Raw genomic sequence first — 24281 nt, 5'->3', positions numbered from 1 at the left:
AGTGATTTTTGGCATAATATATGAGTTTGCGCTGCGTGTAATTATTATGTATATTTAACCACAATAATTATTTATATATTAATACACACACATGCATGTACAATTCTAAGAAGTATAAGTATTCATATTTAAGTATAATATAAATTATATAAATATAAAAATTAGTGCTGGGCAAAGATTAATCACGATTAATCGCATACAAAATAAAAGTGATTTTGGCATAATATATAGACAATATAGTTTGTGTTGTGTGTAATTATTATGTATATTTAATGCACACACACACACACACACACACACATACATATATTTATTTCAGATCTTTTTATTTATATATAATATAGAATATATAAAAATATAAATAAATAAAAATATTTGTGTATTTATATATATATAGCCTACATATTATTACACACAGCACACTCATATATTATGCCAAAAATCACTTTTATTTTGTATGCTATTAATCGTGATTAATCTTTGCCCATCACTAATAAAAATGTATATAACCATGTATTTCTTAAATATATACATGCATGTGTGTGTTTATATTCACATAATTATTATACACAACACACACACACATATATGATGTAAAAAAAACTTTTATTCTGCAAACGATTAGTTGTGATTAGCTATTATGCAGCCCTACTGCTAACACAATGAGATTGAGATTACAACACAATTACCGGGAAGTAAAATGAAAATTTTATCTGGTGTAATTGTATTCACTTAAAGGGATAGTGCACCCAAAAATGAAAATTCTGACATTTACTCACACAAAAATGTCTTTATTCTGATAAACACAAAGAAATATATTTTAAAGATTGTTTTTTAACTAAACTGATCATAGGCCTTATTGACTTCCATAGTATTATTTTTTCCTACTATGGAAGTCAATGGGGCCTCTGATCAGGTGGTTACCAACATTCCTTAAAATATCTCCCTTTGTGTTCATCAGAACAAAGAAATATATATATATATTATTTTTTGGGTGAACTTTACATTTTTTACATAGTAATTTCTTAAAAATCGACATAGACTAATTTTTTGTTTTATTTTAATATTCTTCAGCATATTATCCGGCATACAATGTGAAATTATTCTTTCATGTCACTACAGTTTTACAGCAAATGTTTTGTTGTAATTGCACAGACAACCACAAGGAGGCAGCACAGTTCATCACAGTTTGTGCCCTGCGGTTGTATTTACATTAATCTCTAGATTTGTACTCTATGGGTATGTTTTTATCACTTTGCCGGGTGTAATGTAGCATCATGAGATATGCATAATTTAAATACTGTACAGACAAGTCAAGTAACCAAGAAAGTATGAGACTCGGGCAATCGCCTGACTTGCTTTTTGAAAACTTTGATAATTCCCTGTCTGCAGGAATATCAACATCCTACTTCACAAGCAAGGTGGATCTAATGGGACTAAATCTGATTATGCAAGACGTGGATTAGTCACGGTTGATTTCTTTGCCTTTCTTTCTTCCTATAAAGAATCTCAGATCCTCACAGACTATCGAGCCTTTGATTTGAAGATGCCAGAAATGAAATATTCAAATGCAGGCTGGCTCATAATTACACACAGTGTGAAATTCAATGCAGTTCAGCAGGATAAAAACTCAAGTATGTCTTTATTTTGTCTTTCCGTCCAAGTTATAAAATGCACCACGTATCAAAAAAGTACAAATAAAAACACTTGTTTGCGTACATACAAGACAAAATATTCAACTTGCTATTCATAAATTCATCACTTTGCTTTCAAAGGATCAGTTCATTGCTCATACGCAACTGTATGAAGTCCCTGCGTATAGCTAAAGGCTCCGTTCCAGAACCACGCCCTCTCTGCTTACCTTCAGCAGAGTCTCCGCCCTCCCCAGTGCCTTCTGGAGCTCGGTAAGCTCCGCCTCCAACTCCTCCCCATGCTTTTGCCGACTTTGAATCTCCGCCCTGATTTCCTCCACAGAGTCTTTCGAATCGGCTTGGCTGGGCGAGAGCTCCACCTCTTGCCTTTCCTTAAGCAAGTCCTTTTCGAGAAGCGCGGCACGAGCGTTGAATTCGTGCAACTTTTGCCCGCAATCGTCCAGTTTCACGTGCAGCTCCCCCAATCTCCGCTTCATACCCCGCTCCCGCTCGGTTTCCACCTTTAGATCGTTCTCCAAGAACTCCTCCTCCTCCAGCTCTTTCTGATTCGTCCACAATGCCTTTTCCAACACATCGATCTCCTCCTGCAGGAATGACTCCTCGCCGGACGACTGTTCCCAAGACTCACATTCCGTCTCTACGGTCACCAACTGGGAATTGAGCATGCGTAACTGCTCCTGTTGCTGGAGGATACATCGGAAAATATCCTCTTTGGATGGTCCGGGCACGTACCCTGTGTGAGGAATAGGGGACGTTCTTTGTTCGGGAGAAGGGGTTTTAGGTTTTGTACGAGATGTGCTGGAAGGGCCTAGGTTGAAAGTGAAGGACTTTTTTGGCAATCCCCGTTTGGCTTCTGGTGTAGATGGCTTGTGGAGAGGCAACGTGTGGTTGTGAAGACTTTTCTCTTCGCTGCTGCTGGGGCCGGTCCGGCGCAGGAAGAACTGTACCTCGCTGCTGTGTTGGCCCAGTTTGGCCAGAGACTCCAGTGGACGTTCATTGGCCAAAAGTTGGCGCTCGGTGTCTCTCAACTTTTGAATAAGAATGTAACGACCCGTCTGGCCTGTAAAAACATAGATTTAGTAAAATTATCAACATTTAGTTTATCCATGGCAATAGCGCATGGATTATTCCTTACAACCTAGTTATCACCCAATATTAGTGTTTACTCTGCAAGTGATAGTCTTCTGATTCAGTTTTTTTTAAGTATGGGTAAAAGTTGAACTTAAAATTCATGGTCACTTACCAATGGCTTGGGCAAGCGCAATGACCACATCCTGGCACGATGTCTCCTCTGACAGGCCGCAAACCACACGGACAACGCCGTCCACCCAGACTTTCAGCTCCATCAGAGATACTGATCTAAGGTCAGCTCACATCAGCAGTACATGCTTATGGTCTGGATTCTGAAACAATAAAAAGACGTAGGAGTGATGAGTTCATCTGGTGTCCATTCATCAACTTCACAGGATTCCCAAACCTTGGTTAACTTCAAATTCAAGGACCTTTCAAAGACTTTCCAGGTCTAAAACCCTCAAATTCAAGGACTAAATGTGGGGACACATTTCAAGTGAGAGCAAGGTTACAATGTGTTACCTTTTACGATACATTGTTACAGTTCCCTTTCGAGGACTGTGGTGACATTTTGGGGACGCCTCCAGGGGTAAGTGCGTCTGAATGTGTATATCAAATTCAACCAATGGTGAGGCTTAACGACAAAGACAGGGAGACACAGGAGCCAGGAAGTATATCGCTATCTGAAATATTGCCAAAGACGGCGTTACAGGGACGCAGGAAGTACGGCAAGGGAGACGCAGCGTCTCGTTCCCTTCTCAGTGAACAACAGTTACCTTCGTAACCCTAGACTACACGGGGAATAATATGGATTTTTTTCTCCAGAAAACTTCTTGCATAAAATATATTTTTTTAAATTCCCCAGATTCACAAACTTTCAAGGATTTCAAGGACCCGTGGGAACCCTGCTTTAAAAACAAACAGATGATAATTCGATGATACCAGATGATATAAACTCTCATAGCCATATCCTAAAACCTCCTAGCAAGCATGATAGCATTGTATTAACAAAACACCTACTGTATGCATATTTCAAGAAACCTTTTTTTAACACACCTGGCAACCACCTAGCATTGTGATGAGACATTTTGTAAAAATATATCCATGAAGCCTCTTGTCTCTTCTGTTTTGGACCACTCAAACCTTAAAGGATTTCCAGCCACGAGACAAGAAATCGTGAGGAACATGAGGTCCGGTGGGTAACCACATTTCGAGAGTTATTATTAGCTAGAAGTTGACAGATTCAGACGCGTAGCTCTGCTCCAATTAAATGCACTGCTGGCTTCCTTCAAAGGCATTCTTGCAGATTAACGCTCATGTGAGCAGACAGCCAGAACGTAGATGTTCAGAGTCGGCATATGCGTCCGACTTTACTTTGAAGCTCACAGCGGGAACAGATGGCTTCGCTAAGGTAACATATAGCATTTGGGCCATGCTAAATTAGATGTATACCTGTCCGAAGGGTGAGATGATAAATATTGGCTTTTTTACGCATGTTGCGAAAAGATGCTTATCTGGATTTATGAAAACATTCAACGTAGGCTGCCATGCATCAAATGATGGATGTTCAACCTCAGGGCAATTCGAAGATAATAATCATGAAGAGGACTAGATTTTGGGTGAATTACGATTGGGTGAAGTCAGAAATGTTTGGGTCATATTTTACTCTGAAGTCAAAATATAAAAATGATACGTTACGTTCTGCTTAAAGGAAAAGAAGCCTAATTTTAGGGCAATTTTCATCACATTCCTAACATTTCATAACAAAACTTTTTAGTTTTTTGTCAGCCAAATCCCCTTGACAAAATATTTACTTGAAGTACCCCCTGACATTTTAAGAAATTATTAAAATAATGGCACATTTGCTTGTTTACCTTCAAAAACATTTATTTTATTAGTAGTATTTTATGTAGTTACTGATATTATTATTACCTGTAAATGAACCTTCATCTGGTAATTTTCTTTTTATATGTACATTTTTGTTAGTTAGTTTTTTATTTACTTTTTTATTTTAAAATTATTTACTTACATTTTATGATTTCGTTGTAATTATTTAATTTTCAACATACGAACCCTCTGCAATTCCCCCACGAACCACCAGGGGTTTGTGAATCCCAGTTTGAAAAAGTTTGAATGTGTTTTATTCAATTTTAAATTATTTTATCTCATTAAAATCAGCTTTCTGGATACAGCAAGTTCTTAAATTCTCGGTAATTGAGATAAATGTAAATAAATCATTATCGGTCACCATAAGAGCATCAACTCGTAGGAGCCATTAGAAGTCATCTAAACTTTAATGTCCATTTGTGACCCTGGACCACAAAACCAGTCATAAGTAGCAAGAGTATATTTGTAGCAATGACCAACAATACATTGTATGGGTAAAAATTATAGATTTTTATGATAAAATTCATTCGGATATTAACTCTTTCCTCGCCAGTGTTTTTAAAAAATTTGCCAGCCAGCGCCAGCATTTTTTAAAATAATTTTTTCTTCTTTAAATATACAAAAATACAAAATAATTTAAATGAAAAAAAAACATTTCATCCTATCTTGATTTGTTCTCTTTTTATGACCTCTCAAATATGTGTAGGTTTTCTTCAAAAATACCAAATTATATAATTGCATTTTTGTAAAGGACTTTTATTAGAGATTAGATTCAGAGAGACGATCAAAACATACATAGAGGTTTTACTGTTTTTAAATCAGTGGATGCTTCAGTGTTTTATAAGTTGGTAAGAGCACCAACTAGTGGATAATAGCGGAAATATGGATTGCCGTAAAAACTCGTCGCTGGCAAGGAAGCGTTTTCTCTTAATTGATGAGATAACTCGGTTAAAGAGTTAAGTAAAGATCATGTTTCATGAAGATACTTTGTAAATACCATCTGTAATTTCCTACTGTCGCTAAGGAGTTAACTTTTTTTTTTACTTTTTTATAAACAAAGCATTTAAAAAAACACACTAAAAATAGGTAAATAAATAAATATACACATGAAGGGGGAAATAAATAAATAAATTTTAAACTAAAATTAATAAAATAAAAATACATAGGCCCTTAATTGCGATTTAGAATGTATATATTTGGACAACTTTCAAAGCGATTTTCTCAATATTTAGATTTTGTTGCACCCATAAATTCCAGATTTTCAAATTCAATTTCAATATATATCAATTGAAAGTATGGCTGTAACGATTAATCGTGCAAATTCTCAATAAATGAATCGAATGAATTTGGTGAAATCACAGCACATCCCAAAGCCAGGGGGCGCTCTTGTGCAAAAACACCCTTTGTGCCACAGAAGAAGTAGCGATACAAACGCTATTCCAGGAAATGTCTACAGGAAAATGTATGTTTCATCAAATTGTTTCAGGTATTTTCATGATAATAAGGATTATTTTTAATGATTTTGTTTAACGAGTGTTGCTTTTTTAAATGCACGTTATAAACGACTCCGACTCATAATGATTTTAGATTGATAAGGACTTCCTACTGACCAAAACGCCATAATACACGCACAAGCTGTGCATGAAACACAGAATCGCAGCCTTGCGATTCAGAATCAATTTTAGATGGGACACATGATTAATTCACCTTTCAGATTATGTATAAATCACTGACACAAAGTTTTAAGACTTAGTGTTTGTTCGAAAACTCTGCCGGCTAATTTTGAAGCATCCTGCCTGCTTTGAAACCGGTGGAATGCAACTTTTTTGGCTCGTGTGCCGAAGACTGGAGAGTAAAAACAATCTTCCTTTGTCTCCTGTAGCTCCGACAGGCTCTTACTAAATCAAGGCGCTGGCCTCCGGGTACACATTTCAACAGCCTACGGTTACCAAGACTACAAAAAAATGGACGTGAAAGATGAAGATTGTTCAGAGAGAATGAACAGGTGCCAGATGAATTAGGATGACAGTTTGGATTTATGTTCATCCAAACACTGGATTCATATATGGGAGGTTGTGTTACTTTAAATTAGATACATTTCGCCCATTGCCACAATGATAGGGTGTTGGGATGGTTGCTATCGCATTGTTAAGTGGTTGCTAAGGTGCTTTGAGGGGTTTAGTATTTTGTTTTTTGGTTGCCGGTGGCTTCTTATAGACCAGTTCAAATGATGTAAACAACACTGGTCCAGATAAAAGTGGATAAAAGTGTCTGCCAATGCATCAATATAAATAAAGTAAAAGACCAATTTTCACATTGAAAGGTTCAAACAGGCATTTTTTTACTAGTTATCTACACTAATACATCATGGAGTAGGTTTACCTAACCATATCTCACATGGTCTTATCGTTTTATATTTGCTTTGGATTTGGGTGGATCACGGCCTGCTTTGATCCGTTGAGATCTTCACATATTTTCGATCACGCACACATGTGCAGGCACTGTTCCAGAAATGTAGACCCATCCCAGTCACATCTAAAACTTTCCTGTCTCCTCCCATCTGAAAGAGTCATCCGAAAGCTATGATTACTGGAATTATCCCAATCTTCCCTCATCGTCCTATCTATATTTTGCGGGAACGCTAGAGCGTATCTGAGGAACATGCACGAGAGGCGTGGCCTTTTCACTTAACACAAGCAGATGTCATGCAAGATGCTTTAACAGCGGATATCTTCCAGAATACAAGAATCAAGTTTTGCACTTACAGATGCATATTTTCTTTTGCAAAAAAATCTCATGATGCTCTTCAGTTCCCACTGACTGTATACACAAGTGCTTGTTCTCAAACAACATGGAAAATGATTGATGATGATTATTTTGTGTTTTACAACGCCTTACTGCTAACACATGGCCCAACATGTCTAATGTTTTTGTGGCTTCCTTAACAAACAAAGACATTTAAAATACTTAATATGTTTGGTGGCTTTCGATGCAATGCTTTCTCATCGGTTTTTAATCATGAAATGCATGCGGTGCTGAGAAAGCAAACAGATCGGCTGTGACAGGAGAGAATTATTGTTGTCTCAACTCATTATGCATCAAACTGGGATTTATTAGGGTGGCATCTCCACCCCACAGTAGTGGACCACAAAACCAGTCATAAGTAGCAAGAGTGTATTTGTAGCAATGACCAACAATACATTGTATGGGTAAAATTTTTTGATTTTTTTAATGCTAAAATTCATTAGGATATTAAGCCAGCATATTATATGATTTTAGGTATTTCTTCTTTAAATATGTAAAAGTACAATAAATCAAATGAAAGAACTACGGAGCCCCTAAGGGGACATGGAGCAAAAATTAAATAAAGTTTAGTTTTGCGTGCGCACGTGAAACTATGGGGTGCGCACGTGAAACTACCGCGTGCGCACATGAAACCACCGCGTGTGCACGTGAGACCACTGCGTGTAAAAAAATCTAAAGTTTAATTTTATGTGCTAAAATTTTGTTTTAAAAGTTTAGTTTCGTATGCTCACGTAAAACTATCGCGTGCACAAGTGAAACTACCGCGTGCGCACGTGAAACTATTGAGTGTGCATGTAAAAGCGAAAGTTTTACATGGGCATGTAAAACTAAACGTGATAGTTTTATGTGCCCACGCTATAGTTTCACGTGCGCAAGCGATAGTTTTACGTGAGCATACGAAACTAAACTTTTAAAACAAAATTTTACACATGAAAGTTTTATGTGAGCACATAAAACTAAACTTTAGATTTTTTTACTCCAATGTCACTGATAAAGAACAGATTTGTTCTCTTTTTATCTCCTATCGGGAATATCGGAATATAATATCAGAAATATGGATTGCCGTAAAAACTCATCGTTGGCAGGGAAGCGTTTTCTCTTAATTGACGAGATAACTCGGAGAAAACGTTAAGTAAAGATCATGTTTCGTGAAGATAATTTGTAAATACCTTTTGTAATTTCATACTGTCGCCAAGGACTTAATTTGGATTTAAATGAATTGTTTTTACTTTTTTATAAACAAAGCATTTTTTTTAATAAAACACAAAAAATTAAATGAATTAATTAATAAATATACACATGGAGAAAGGGGGTGGGAATAAATAAATATATTTAAAACTAAAATATATAAACTAAAAGTACATAGACCCTTAATAGCAGTTTAGATAGTATATATTTGGACAACTTTAAATGCGATTTGCGAATATTTGGATTGTTTTGCACCCTCAGATTCCAGATTTTCAAATAGTTGCATCTCCAGCCAAATACTGTCCTATCCTCACCATGCTTTTCATTTATCAGTTGAAAGCTTATTTATTCACCTGTCAGATGATGCATTGTATTACAGTGCAGGCTGGCGATATCTCTGCCCAATGGCACTTTAAAAATGGGAGGAGCCAGTTGATATGCCCCACCCTAACGTCCTGTTTCAGTGGAAATTTCATCAATGCATTTAGCAAAGCTGTGCATCTTCAGTGGTTCCTACATTTTCTTTCCCTCCTACATTTACACCAGTCAACTTAACAGCGCTGTATTATTAACAGAATTATACACAGTTTGTCCATTATTGTCAAACATCACAGAGCAAGTCCTGTACATGCCCTCCACAAACAACACCAAACGTGAGTCTGTCTGCGGTCAACATTTTTCTACTCATTTCCTCTCTGATGACTGAGTAATTATAGTGCTTTGAATCAACACGTACTATACAAACGTGTTATTTCTTTCACGCATGAATTACTGCAGGTTCAGTTTTTCAACATGAAGTTTCCGTCCATAACCGAACAGACATTCTTTTATAATGAGTCTGTTGCTCATACAATGCATCAACAATCAGATCCAAAATAATGCATGTCTGCCTAAACACAGTATGTTTATATAGGCAAGGAGTGTCATGGATTTCTTTTGGTTTTAAATGGGGGGGGGGGGGGGTCAGATTAAACCATAAAATTATGAGGTGTACGGTACAAAATGGACAAAACACCTTTAATATTTATTGGACAACATTTTTGGCAAAAAACGCAGATCTGTGTTTTATTTAAAAAATGCATAAATTGACAACGATTTTATCTGTTATTATTAAAGAGCACCTATGCTCCGATTCACGATTTTACATTTTCTTTAGTGTGTAAGTGTGTATTAGTACATGTTAAACGATATGCAAAAGGTACAAACCCCAAAGTAAACAATGACACGAGTTATCGTCTCCAACATAAATCTCTTTTCTTGGACTACAACAAACACACGAATAATCTTTTGTAGTCATTGTTCTGGGCTATGTCTTTATAAACGTGTTGTGATTTTTTTGCCAAGCCTCCATAAATTCCTCTTAAAGCTGAGCTTCAGTTTATTCTCCAAACACACTAATGCCACATACATACAACATTTTTAATGCATCTTTAATCAAATGCTTGAATAAAGAGCAATGTCGATTCTTCACCACTTTCAGCCACTACTGTACATCTAAAAATCAAATGTCTCAAAGTTTAGCTCGGAAAGAAACTATACCATAGAGCAGTGGTTCTCAAACTTTTTCTGCGTGTGGCCCCAATTGTGTACGGTGCATTCCTCCGCGCACCCCCAAAGAAAATTTATGACAAAAAACTGTTCTAAAATTTAACATTTTAATTAAACAAAACATATTAAGTTACAAAGTAGTGCTGTTGGTTAGTAGCCTTATTTCTTTTTAGGTTTAATTACACCGAATTCATGATAAATGAATGTATTTTATAGAATGTCATAAAACTGGGACCCCCCTGGAACCATCTCGCGGCCCCCCAGTTTGAGAACCACTGCCATAGAGGGGCGGTTCCCCAGCAGGGTTTAGATTAAGAAAGCACTTTTAGTAGTAAACATTTAGGTAGTTTTTACAAAAATAATGTTTTCACTTAAGAAAGCTCAAGCAAGCACTTTAGTCTTGGACTAGACTTAAGCCCTGTTTGAAAAACCGCCCACAAATGATTTTTGGGTCAATGACCTGGCGTTAATTATTTTGTGTCTACACAAACTAAATGTAAAAGGGTTAAAATTTCAAAAAATTTTTTGCAGATTTCTTGCATACATTCTCTTTTTTGAGGACAAAGTCTAAAATTTCTGGTTTATTTCATTTCGAAAGAATATTTGGGGGATAATTGCAAAAATGTCAATGTGGAGTAACCGGTCTGTGTCAATTGGTGTAACTGGTATTTTTTATGAAAATATAAATATATTCATAAAAAATGTGGAATAAAATCTAATCATCTAGTTTAGTGTAATTGTATTTATTTATTTTTTTACATATTTTTTACATCATTTGTCAAAGATTATTTAGAAAACAGAGCTGTTTTCAGCATATGTCCGGACAAATATTACCAAACGCATTAAAATGTACATTTAGAAATAACTAATAATTTTAAAATTTTCATGATTACGTTTACATGCCATCAAGGTGGTACGAATATTTAATATTTCTCATTCTTTGGCGCAATTGGCGATTATACCATTTGACATTTACAGGTCCATTCAGTTTTAAGTTTCATAAAAATGGTGCGAATGTATTTTTTATTCCATAAAATAAACATAAACACACTGTGCATTGAAATAAACCTGATGCATGCTTTTAAAACAAGTAAAAAAATACTTTTCTCATCTTGCCAAACCGTTTTTGTAACTGACCCCTATCCAGTATCTTGTTTTCTGAAAAATAATGTTTTTTTTTATCAATTTCAAACCCTATATCTATTCTTTTGTTATTTAAAATGTGTCATAAATGAGTCTCCATAACTCAGTCGTGCCTATATGTGAAAACCATTAAATTGAGAATGACACCACTTAGACCGTTGAATGACTGAAGCACTGACCCTTGAGGAATGCTGAGGGCACAAAACGTGACCAAGCTTCACCTTTAACCTAAACAAAGCCAGCTTGAGAAAACAAAAGAGGCTGTCTCCACTCCCTGCCCAAAAATCACACAAGCCACATAGACTGCAAGCGTGTGGGCAAGCATTTTTGTCAGGAAGCCGAAAAACAGAAGCTGCATCAACTTCAGCACCGCAGATCTGGAGAACGAATCCGCATGTGACTGTGAGAAACTTTCTGTCTGATATTAGGATCACAAATCCGGTGCTATCGACAGGTGGACAGTTTCATTTCTGTCCAGGTGTAAAGCAAGTCTGCGGAGAAAATTAGCCTTGTAACAGAGCCAAAAGGGTGAACCAGCATTTGTGCCCATCATTCAAAGCTTATTTTTCCATATGTGGAGTTTTCCACTTTTTCCAATTTTGAAATGCAATAATGCTTAAACAGTTACAGCCATATCAAAAGTATTTATTCTGAAAGATCAACTCTATTCATCTGGTTTGCCTGCATGCAACACAAGACTTTGTTCATAAGTTATTCATCGCTGCTGTACTGTACACGCCTGAAGCCCTGAATAATTTACAACAATGTTCTGTGTCTTTACATCCGCTCTAAATTTATCTAAATGATAAATATCAACACCTGAGGTATTGCCAACATCCTGAGGCACTGGTCTGTTTTCAATGCATGACCGAACAGGTGCATATCACCCACTGTGAGAGGCTATAATAAAACCAAAGACCAAACTCTCATCTCGTAATAAGAAAAATAAGTGGAAAGTTTCAGACAGGTGCATCCATCTAATGCTTTCTAAGATAAAAATGTGCTCTTTTGAAGGAGAGAGGTCAAGATGGTCAACTAGCTGTCCAATAACCAACTAGTCAGTTAGTGAGGTATACTCACACGGTACATTCACACAAGGCGTAAGCGTTAATGCTTGATGGAGGCGTGTCTGAAGCGTGGCCAACAGCCAATCATAGTGGCCGCAACACATGCTCTGCGGTTTTCCGATCTTGCATAAACGTAATTGGCAATCTGATTGGCTGACGCACACGTTGGTGCTTGAAACGTTGAAAAATTTTCAACTTATGCTACCAGCAATGGCAGTGAAGCGACACTGGCAATGCATGACGTCACCCATTCAAAGTAAATGAGAAGCATTAACACGTACACCATGTGTGAATGTACCGTACCTATAACAGCAATTTTGCATTAATAGATTATTTAGCCTATTTATTAGCTAAATATCTGACAGTTTACCTCTTTTAAAGTCTCATTTAGGCTACTTGAAGACTGATTAACCAGTTTTAGACTGATTAACCAGTTTTTCTAACAGTTTGACTAGTAGTGTTGTTTTGCTCATTAAACCAAATGTTAACATCCAAGGTATGCTGCGTGTTTACCAACGTTCAGAAACTGTGTTGAATTCAACCCCTAACAAGACAGGACCGATTTTCTCATTCCTCCTGCTGGTGAAGGTCAAGGGTCTGTGTTGGGCCCTTTCAAGTATCAGTAAATTTTGGAGAAAGGTCAGGAATGCGAAACTTAGGTCACATTAGGCGGTGTTTTCTGAATCCGTGGCGGGAAAAGGCATTTGCGGCTTCACAGACAAACTGTTAGTGGAATGTGTGTGTTGCGAAACAGCACATTCCTGATGTGGGAGCATTGGGAAGTGTGTATTCTCGACTCCCCCCTGACTGCCTTATTTCAAAGAGCTATTATTACAAGTGTAATGAACCTGAAAATCTGCGGTTACTTACCACCCATTGACAGAATGGGTCACCAGTCCACACCCCCAATATGTGCAACAATGTCTGACCACTTTTTATTTGATCCCATGGAATATTTTACCCCTCTATATGAACTAGCTCTAAACCTGTGCTAAAGCATTATGAATGACGTTGTAAACAAAAAGTATTATTTGAGAATATAAAACATGATCACAAGTATAAAAAATAAATGTGACATTTTTAAATATTACAAATATTAAAAATAAACACTAATAATTATTAATACTATTTATTATTAATACTAATTATTATTATTAATAAACAGTATACAGTCCTCAACTGTATGTATACAAATATACTAGGGATGTCAAAATGAATGCGTTAGTAACGCGTTAAAGTAAATTCATTTTAACAACACTAATTTGATTAACGTGCAATTAACACAACACACAATTTCTGACCCTTGGCCTAGCACGTTGTTGGATAAATTGAGACGAAGTCTTAGACAATAAATAGCTATCAAATGTCTAAAATTATATTTTTTGTACATTTTCTAAGAGGTGTGCCATCCTGCATAACGATTAATCACGATTAATCTATAGCAGAATAAACGTTTTTGTTTACATATATGTGTGTGAACTGTGTATAATAATTATGTATATATATAAATATGCACACATGCATGTATAATTTTAAGAAAAAAATATATATTTATATATTAAGTATTTATATTTTATTCTGCTATAGATTAATCGTGATTAATCGTTATGCATCCGGACCCTACGTCTGACATTTTGGTTTTAAAACATGCATGAATGAGAAAATAAAGTGCAGGACTTGATTGATGTTAAAATTGTTATTAAGAGAGATAAGTGACGGACCTGATTGATGTTAAAAGACCTCAATATATGCATGCATAGACAGATTTATTTTAAAAATACCTGTTTTGAGAAGATTTCAGACAGATATAATCTGTTATGTCTTAAGTAAAGGTTTGGTTAACAGTTGGGGAAAAATATCTGATGTGTAACATTATATTAGATCCTTGCATCACAGTAGATCTTAAAACTGTCTGTCTCAATGGCAATCAAACAATAAAAGAAAGAAAAAAGTTTAACATTCATATTGTTTTTGACTTTGTGTCTGCTAAATCTATTAGTTTTACCAGTGATTATAAGGTATGGATGCAGTGATTTTGAACATAAAGAAAAATGGATTTCATTTCAAAATTATTTTTGCACAATCTTTCCATAATAATAAAAATACATTTGTATAAAGCATCCAAAGTTGTCTACGCCCATGTTGATAAGAGTATTAAAAACTGAAAAAGTGTTAAATTAAGGCAAATATAGAACAGATAAAATGCGATTAAATTGCGATTAATCATGAGTTAACTCATGACAATCATGCGATTAATCTAGATTAAAAAATTTAATCGATTGACAGCCCTAAAATATACATTTGCAAGTAAATCATTCATTACTCCGTTTTTAATGCATCTTTGGGATTTGACGGCTGATATTGCAGCAGGGTTGCTCTATGGAAACAGCAACTTCTCTGATTGGTGCATATCTCTTAAGGATTGTGGGTAGTGTAGTTCGACACAAATTCTGCAACTAAACTTTATATTTATGAATAACTGTGCTTCCTTCACCGCCTATATTTACATTTCAATATCATCGCTTAACCTCTAAGCTCACTGCAGATATGGCTGATTTCTCAATGACAAAATTAATTGGATTTTTAAACCATACTGCGATCACTTGGGGTAGCTAAGATGACGTTGTAAGTCACAAGTCATTGGTTTGTTACATTTTGCCGTCAAGCAAAGTCCCAATTGGGATCTTTGGTTCTACGGCACCAAGCAACAGCGCCGAACAGCTTGTGGTTTCCAAGGGAGGGTATTTTTTATGGGTGATGCCTGCTGAAGCGTAGCACGCTTGCTCTCTCATTATACGAGCTTTACTAAATAATTACCCAAAGAGCCTTGGGACTTGGAATGCATCAGCACCTGGAATTTCTACACGGTTGTCTTCGCAGAAACACAACAGTTCTGCCGGCAGCCCAGACTCGCCAAGCGTGCAAATAAATGTTTGTGAGAATCCAAGTACCGTAAGAGATCGATTCCTCAGTTGAGATGCGTAAGATTGGGATCTAAGCTTTAACAGATTATCGCAGATTATCAAACAACGTAAGAAAAGCTCTGACGGGTGTCAGGATGAGATATGGGAAAATGGATGATGGGCTGAACTAGATACATACGAAACATTAAGACTGTGCTCTCCAAAAAAATAACCATTTTGTCTCAGGAATTCACATTTTGTTACAACCGCATCTCCAAGAACACCTAACGTCCAACTTCAAATTTGAAAGACACAATTTGCTTGTCCTCACCGATAGTTATATAATACTTCAAGGATGTTATTTGACGTCCCATTGTGTTGTGTAAGCAGACAGACAGTGTGGCTATTTTGCATTGCCGTCACAGACTTAAACCAGTCAGGATTTGTCATACGTATCTGGGTGGTCCGACAGACGCTGTATCACAGTCAGGTATATAAATTGTTTGTCTTGGAGTTGTGATTATGGTTAAATTTCCTTCAATTTGTTCAATAACCACTAAGGCAATAGAAAAAAAACTGAACCGAACTTAGGTTTGTTTATTATGCAGGTTTGATTTGCCTAGCCTGACCTTGAGAGCATTCAAAACACTTTTCATTGTGCTATCTGGGCATCTTCACACCTTTGTGCACTCATTTTTACACCTCCTTGAATTTGACAATAGAGCGTGAAAACTGAAACTTGCACATCATGCGGAGCAGAGAAAGGGAGGACGAGAAGATCAGGACAAAGATGGAGAAAGCTCAATGAATGAGAGTTAAAGATCTCGGCATGTAAGGTGAGACTTCTTATCATGAATAAGCGCCAGACCTTTAACAAACACTCACACAGCATTGACTTTTCAACATTGATCCGATAAACTCAAGCTAAGTGGTCACCATAAGTGGTCAATGAAATTTATCTTGATTTGTAGTAAATGACATTCGTATGGATATCAGAAGACCTGTCAATAACACTTCAGGGTCATATTTTACTGCAATATTAAAGGATGTTTATGTTCACAAAGACACCTTTTGCTTGAAATCTAATTTTCTTCAGTAAATCCTATCATAGCGTTTACATGAACACTAAATAACGATCGGGCCATTTGCACATTGAATTGCACGAATATATTAAGTTTCGCCATGTCCAAGATGCGCATACAAGCCATTCTCCTACAATCACTTAATTTGCTTTGGAAAGCAGGATTAGTATCTATTTCAGGTCATAGAAAACGACGAGCACATGGAGCATCGTATAACAATCGAGATTCTAAGCATCTGCGACTAAGCGTTTATGTTACTTCACACAGATCAAAAATCATTGAGAAATGTAAAAGTAAAAAAAAACGCAGCTGGCCAGTTTTACTCCCATTTGTTTTGCTACATATGTCGGCACTGCTGACGTATCGCAGGAGTGGACCAAAGCGGCCAATGCATGGTCTAGGTACTTTTTATCGTCTATGGTCATTTGCTCCAAATTTTATGCCAATTGTACGTCATTGCACATGTGCAGAGCATCACAGTTTCAGTTTTCAATCAGTTTCAGTCTTTTTTCCGAGGTGATGAATTGTAAATAACTGTAAATTACAGCAAAATCAACATAAATGAAGCATAAAAGTAGTAGGGGTGCAAACCGATTAATCGCGACTAATCGTTTGCAGAATAAAAGTTTTTGTTTACATCATATATGCGTGTGTGTTAATATGTATATATATAAATACACACTTATGCAAGTATATATTAAATAAATATTTACATGTGTTTATATACATTTCATATTTAAATATAATTTAATTAAATATAATTATAAATACTTGATGTAAAAAAAAAATTTTTTCTTAAAATTATACATGTTTGTGTGTATATAAATATAAATATATATACATAATTGTTATACACACAATACACACACACATATATATGATCTAAACAAAAACTTTTATTCTGCAGACGATTAATCGCGATTAATCGTTTTGCAGCCCTAAAAAGTAGTGAGAATTTAGGGCGAAATGTGCTTAACCATCATAAGGTCAAAAAAAATAAAATGGTCTAAATATTCATCCAAAATTTAATTTATTTTTGCCATTTGAGCCAGTGTTACACAGCAAATGTCTTTACACCACAAACTTCACATTCATCAAACACAAAAACACTATATGGTTGATAAAATGACACTAACTCAGCACAAGAGTTCCCACAGCTTCCCACATCCAACCGCCCACCTCTCTCCCCATGAATCAATGTTTTATCACCGTGGTGTGCCTGCATTTTTAATGGATAGCTGTGTACCGAAACCTGCTGTCTATGATGTTTAACAGGAGGTTTGATAAACGCAGCGGCCTGCCTGTAGATCAGTTGCTCAGACAGCGCTAGTGTCGTCAGACACAACCCTGATCAGCTTAACAAGCCAAGTGCTGAACTGTCACTTTACCCACACCTCCGTCTCTTTACTAATAACAAAAAGAGCTGAGCATACCTGCATCTGACTGTACTGTATGTTACGACATATAAGGCAATTGAATTAATAAATATTACATGATCATGTATTCAGCAGGTGTAGGAGAAATAATAATGCCGACTACTGTTCTTATTAATGCTACTTGGACTTTTGAAACTATTTGAACATGAGTGATACCTCATATCATGCACTTTGAAGATCAGTTTCTTTCAGAGGTTCAAACTAATGCTAAATAAAAACCCAAGAGCGGTCCCAAGGACGGTTAACTACAAACTACACCATACAAATGGATTGAATTGAGTACTTAGTACCTCCCTCCCTCTAAAGGTGCAGAGATCATCTTTTGTCTTTAAGTCCCTATCGAATTTCAAAATTCCTCCAGTCATCAACTTTAAATAGATGGATAGATAAGTAGACAGACAGACAGGCAGACAGACAGACAGACAGACAGACAGACAGACAGACAGACAGATAGATAGATAGACTTAATGAAAAGGTTAAATAAATGCGTGTTAAATAATCGGATTATGATTTTAACCAAAATCACACACCAGATGCAAGAATCGCGTTCCTCAATCCAGATTACTTACAGAATTTAACTTTGTGTCATGCGAATTTTCCGCTTGAGTTAAATATTTTTAACTTGCGGGAAGACGCGGAAAATAGCACGTTTTCGCGCAAACAGCCCGCCCAATTTGAGTCATTCTCATCGCCCTGCATGTGTTCAAATCTATTTGCGTCTTTGCATTTACATTGGAAGTAATCTACCCACACAAATTGTTGAACTGGCGTTTGGTGTGTACCCCCCATAACAAATGTAGTAAGAAAATAGAATTGGATGTAATGTGCAAATGCTGGTAAACAACTGACTGTAAAGATGAGAGTGAATGGTAACACTTTACAATAAAAGTGTATTTGTTACATAACATTTACTAATGTTAACAAATAAACAAATATGTTTTTAAGAAAAATTAAATGAATACAGAATATACTGAATAAATGCAATAATTTAAATGATAAATCACAAGAACTTGTGGTTTATTCAATAATGTGTCCGAAAAAATACTAAAAATTAAAGTTTTTAAGTAAAGATGTTTAGAGATAATACAATGATATCACGTGACTCCTAATGGGGCATAGGCACCAAATGCGAAATCAACTATTTGCCCAAGTAGATTACATACAAAGTCAATTCAAAGACCCGAATAGACGTGAACTCATGTGGGGCAAATAATGTGTCAGAAAAAATACAAAAAATACAAGTTTTTAAGTAAAGATGTTCAGAGATAATAAAATGATATCACGCAACTCCTAATGGGGCGTACACACCAAATGCGAAATCAATGATTTGCCCAAGTAGATTACATACAAAGTCAATTCAAAGACCCGAATAAACGTGAACTCATGTGGGGCAAATAATGTGTCCGAAAAAAATACTAAAAATTAAAGTTTTTAAGTAAAGATGTTTAGAGATAATACAATGATATCACGTGACTCCTAATGGGGCATAGGCACCAAATGCGAAATCAACTATTTGCCCAAGTAGATTACATACAAAGTCAATTCAAAGACCCGAATAGACGTGAACTCATGTGGGGCAAATAATGTGTCAGAAAAAATACTAAAAATACAAGTTTTTAAGTAAAGATGTTCAGAGATAATAAAATGATATCACGCAACTCCTAATGGGGCGTACACACCAAATGCGAAATCAATGATTTGCGCAATTAGAATACATACAAAGTCAATGCAAAGACGCGAATAGACGTGGACTTGTGTGGGGCGAATAATGTGTCAGAAAAATACTAAAAATGAAAGTTTTTAAGTAAAGATGTTCAAAAAAAATAAAATGATACCACGTGACTCGTACTGGGGCGTACACACCAAACGTGAATTCAACGATTTGCACGAGTAGATTACATACAAAGTTAATGCAAAGACGCGAATAGACGTGAACTCGTGTGGGGCGAATAATGTGTCCGACAAAAAAACTACAAATTAAAGTTTTTAAGTAAAGATGTTCAGAGATAATAAAATGATATCACGCAACTCCTAATGGGGCGTACACACCAAATGCGAAATCAATGATTTGCGCAATTAGAATACATACAAAGTCAATGCAAGGACGCGAATAGACGTGGACTTGTGTGGGGCGAATAATGTGTCAGATAAATACTAAAAATGAAAGTTTTTAAGTAAAGATGTTCAGAGATAATAAAATGATATCACGCAACTCCTAATGGGGCATACATACCAAATGCGAATTCAACGATTTGCACGAGTAGATTACATACAAAGTTAATGCAAAGACGCGAATAGACATGAACTCGTGTGGGGCGAATAATGTGTTCGAAAAAAAAACTTAAAAAAAATTAAAGTTATAAGTAAAGATGTTCAGAGATAATAAAATGATATCACGCAACTCCTAATGGGGCGTACACACCAAATGCGAAATCAATGATTTGCGCAATTAGAATACATACAAAGTCAATGCAAGGACGCGAATAGACGTGGACTTGTGTGGGGCGAATAATGTGTCAGATAAATACTAAAAATGAAAGTTTTTAAGTAAAGATGTTCAGAGATAATAAAATGATATCACGCAACTCCTAATGGGGCGTACACACCAAACGCGAATTCAACGATTTGCACGAGTAGATTACATACAAAGTTAATGCAAAGACGCGAATAGACATGAACTCGTGTGGGGTGAATAATGTGTTCGAAAAAAAAACTTAAAAAAAATTAAAGTTATAAGTAAAGATGTTCAGAGATAATAAAATGATATCACGCAACTCCTAATGGGGCGTACACACCAAATGCGAAATCAATGATTTGCGCAATTAGAATACATACAAAGTCAATGCAAAGACGCGAATAGACGTGGACTTAAGTGGGGCGAATAATGTGTCAGAAAAATACTAAAAATGAAAGTTTTTAAGTAAAGATGTTCAAAAAAAATAAAATGATACCACGTGACTCGTACTGGGGCGTACACACCAAACGCGAATTCAACGATTTGCACGAGTAGATTACATACAAAGTTAATGCAAAGAAGCGAATAGACGTGAACTCGTGTGGGGCGAATAATGTGTCCGACAAAAAAACTACAAATTAAAGTTTTTAAGTAAAGATGTTCAGAGATAATAAAATGATATCACGCAACTCCTAATGGGGTGTACACACCAAATGCGAAATCAATGATTTGCGCAATTAGAATACATACAAAGTCAATGCAAAGACGCGAATAGACGTGGACTTGTGTGGGGCGAATAATGTGTCAGAAAAATACTAAAAATGAAAGTTTTTAAGTAAAGATGTTCAAAAAAAATAAAATGATACCACGTGACTCGTACTGGGGCGTACACACCAAACGCGAATTCAACGATTTGCACGAGTAGATTACATACAAAGTTAATGCAAAGACGCGAATAGACGTGAACTCGTGTGGGGCGAATAATGTGTCCGACAAAAAAACTACAAATTAAAGTTTTTAAGTAAAGATGTTCAGAGATAATAAAATGATATCACGCAACTCCTAATGGGGCGTACACACCAAATGCGAAATCAATGATTTGCGCAATTAGAATACATACAAAGTCAATGCAAGGACGCGAATAGACGTGGACTTGTGTGGGGCGAATAATGTGTCAGATAAATACTAAAAATGAAAGTTTTTAAGTAAAGATGTTCAGAGATAATAAAATGATATCACGCAACTCCTAATGGGGCATACATACCAAATGCGAATTCAACGATTTGCGCAAGTAGATTACATATAAAGTCAATGCAAAAGACGCAAATAGACGTGAACTCATGTGGAGCGAAGCAAAGGACGCCAATTGGGCGGTTCGGCGATTACTGCTAAAACACAGATTATTCGCCTCAAACGCATCTTCGCGCAAGTTGAAAATATAAAACTCAAGCAAAAAATTTGCACGACACAAAATTAAATCCCGCGAGAAATCTAGAGCAAGGAACGCGATGCTTCGCTTTTGGTGTGTACGCAACATAATGATATACTAACGTGATTTCTTCTGCATTACCAGAGTAAATGTAGTGTTAAACACCATAGACTGACTGTGGATTTAAGTTAAGTTAAAAGCAAATATTAAGTTCAGAGATTACTGATTAATGTAGATTTAAACACATGGGCACAAAATTAAATGCTTTTTCATTCATTATTCATCATACACCTCACTTTTCTCACAATCTGAACTCACTGAGTTTCATAGAAACAGTCAGTGGTCTGTTGCAGCTTTCATGAAATACTTCAAAAAAATATAAATCTAAGTTTAATATTTAAACCTTTAAAGAACCTTTAAAGTTTTTTTTCAATGATGTCTACATGTTCAGCAGGTAATTTAGTGAGCTTTAACATACTGCAATGAACCTAGTATTTGAAACCTCATTGTATTAATCTTTGCTCTCACTGCCATAAAACTGTGATGACATACAAACTGATAAGACATCATGAGCAAATTTGAAGACATTTACAAGAGAAAAAACAAACAAGATCGCAATAATATCCCCTATAACAACAACATTAACAATATTAAATGAAACACACTCTCCAGAGGTTTTGAAAGGTTTTCAACACAAGATATTCTGCAAAGTCAGTGATTTCAACACAAACTTGCACATTTCTCATTGAATTCTCAGAAGACCAAAGTACACAAACTATATTACTCATGTCTCATTTCAGTTCTTCAAAACATAAATTTCAGTGGAAACATATTTGAAGCATATCTAAAGTCCCCTAGGCTATAAAAGATCAAAACTTCAAATCAAATGCCAAAACACCCCACCCACAACGACTTTCAGAGATCTCAGTGCTGTGATGGTCGCCACATCAGCGCCTCAGGACCAACAGGTTGATTTACAAATGCAACTATACGTGAAGGTTTCTTACCTCTTGAAACATAAAATCCCACTTTTGTTTAAGTGTAGCTTCCACGTGTACCAATAAATATCCTCTATTTCCTTTGAGAAGACAGGCGCAGATCTATGGAGAACATGGAGCAGATGTTCAGGTCTTGTAAGCGTAAAAGCTCCTCAGGAATGCTGATATCCCCGGTGTCTTACTGACAGCACTTTCCCACTCACATCTAAAGCCGTCTCTCTCTCTCTCTCTCTCTCTCTCTCTCTCTCTCTCTCACCCCGCCTCAATGAACTATGCTGATATAGCAAAGCTCCACCCACTTTTCCAGGTAGGAGGAGTGTCTTGTTGTGTTCAGAGCAGTTTCTGTGTCACTCACTTTCTACGACCCTCATACATACACGCCCATACACACGTTTATCTACATGACTATATATACATACATATAACACACTGCTAATTCTATAACACAAAATAACATAATTTTTTTGACAAAATTAAAGTCTTGTTAATATAATAATTTTGTCCACAATATTTTGCTCATAAAACACAAATTAAATACAAATCAAGTCAGAGCTCATTTAAAAGGTAATTATCTTATCCTAATGTCAGATTTCTTTAGACAATAGACACACATGGGGTGACTGAGCATTTTGGGAGTGTTTTTGCAGTCAGATATCTCAGTGTGAGTGTAACCAGACGCTTGCCACGGAAGTCACTGTGTCACATGTTTAGCTATTCAAGCTGATCTCTCTCTCTCTCTCTCTCTCTCTCTCTCTCATAGACACAAATGGGACCATTCTTTAAAAAAATCCAGATAATTTACTCATTACCATGTCATCCAAAATGTTGATGTCTTTCTTTGTTCAGTCGAGAAGAAGTAATGTTTTTTGAGGAAAACATTCCAAGATTTTTCTCATTTTAATGGACTTTAATGGACCCCAACACTTAACAGTTTTAATACAGTTTAAAATTGCAGTTTCACAGGACTCTAAACAATCCCAAACGAGGCATAAGGGTCTTATCTAGCGAAACGATTGTCATTTTTGGCAAGAAAAATAAAAATATGCACTTTTAAACCACAACTTCTCGTCTTTCTTCGGTCCTGTGACGCGCCAGCGCGACCTCACGTAATACGTCATCACGTCAAGAGGTCACGGATGACGTAAGCGAAACTACGCACCAGTCTTTACAAGTGTGGAGAAAGAGGACCGACGTTGTTGTATGTTGAATGATACTAATTAATGACTTTGTGTCAGTTTATTGTTTAAAATGGTCTGCAAATGTGCGTTTCATATTTGTAACATGTGACCTTTCGACGGCATTAAGCAATTAAAGGGATAGTTCGCCCAAAAATGAAAATTCTGTCATCATTTACTCACCCTCATGTTGTTACAAACTTGCATAAATTTCTTTGCTCCGATGAACATGAAGGAAGATATTTTGAGAAATGTTTGTAACCAAATCGTTTGTGGACCCCATTCACTTCCATAGTAGGAAAAAATAATACTATGGAAGTAAATGGGGTCCACGAATGCTTTGGTTACAAACATTTCTTGAAATATCTTCCTTTGTGTTCATCAAAACAAAGAAATGTATACAGGTTTGTAACAACATGAGGGCGACTAAATAATGACAGAA

General features: G+C 36.1%; 1 protein-coding gene across 4 annotated transcripts in view; it reads right to left on the bottom strand.

The window, feature by feature from the left end:
• Nucleotides 1-24281, bottom strand: part of LOC129434037 (ras association domain-containing protein 7) — a 52037-nt gene that overhangs the window by 4644 nt on the left and 23112 nt on the right. For 2 of the 4 annotated variants that reach the window (XM_055192832.2, XM_055192834.2), the window contains exons 2-3: nt 2896-3055; nt 1862-2712 (exon numbers count right to left, since the gene is read on the bottom strand). In XM_055192832.2, the coding sequence (XP_055048807.2) occupies nt 1862-2712; nt 2896-2998 (954 nt within the window). In that variant the 5' untranslated portion in view covers nt 2999-3055. Of the gene's footprint in view, nt 1-1016; nt 2713-2895; nt 3056-22673; nt 22899-24281 lie in introns of those variants that run through there. The other 2 variants (XM_055192831.2, XM_073864568.1) reach the window with 2 other exon arrangements.

Source organism: Misgurnus anguillicaudatus, unplaced genomic scaffold (assembly GCF_027580225.2).
Source record: "Misgurnus anguillicaudatus unplaced genomic scaffold, ASM2758022v2 HiC_scaffold_27, whole genome shotgun sequence".
Classification (NCBI taxonomy): Eukaryota; Metazoa; Chordata; class Actinopteri; order Cypriniformes; family Cobitidae; genus Misgurnus; species Misgurnus anguillicaudatus.
This window is presented reverse-complemented; position numbering and strand designations above follow the sequence as displayed.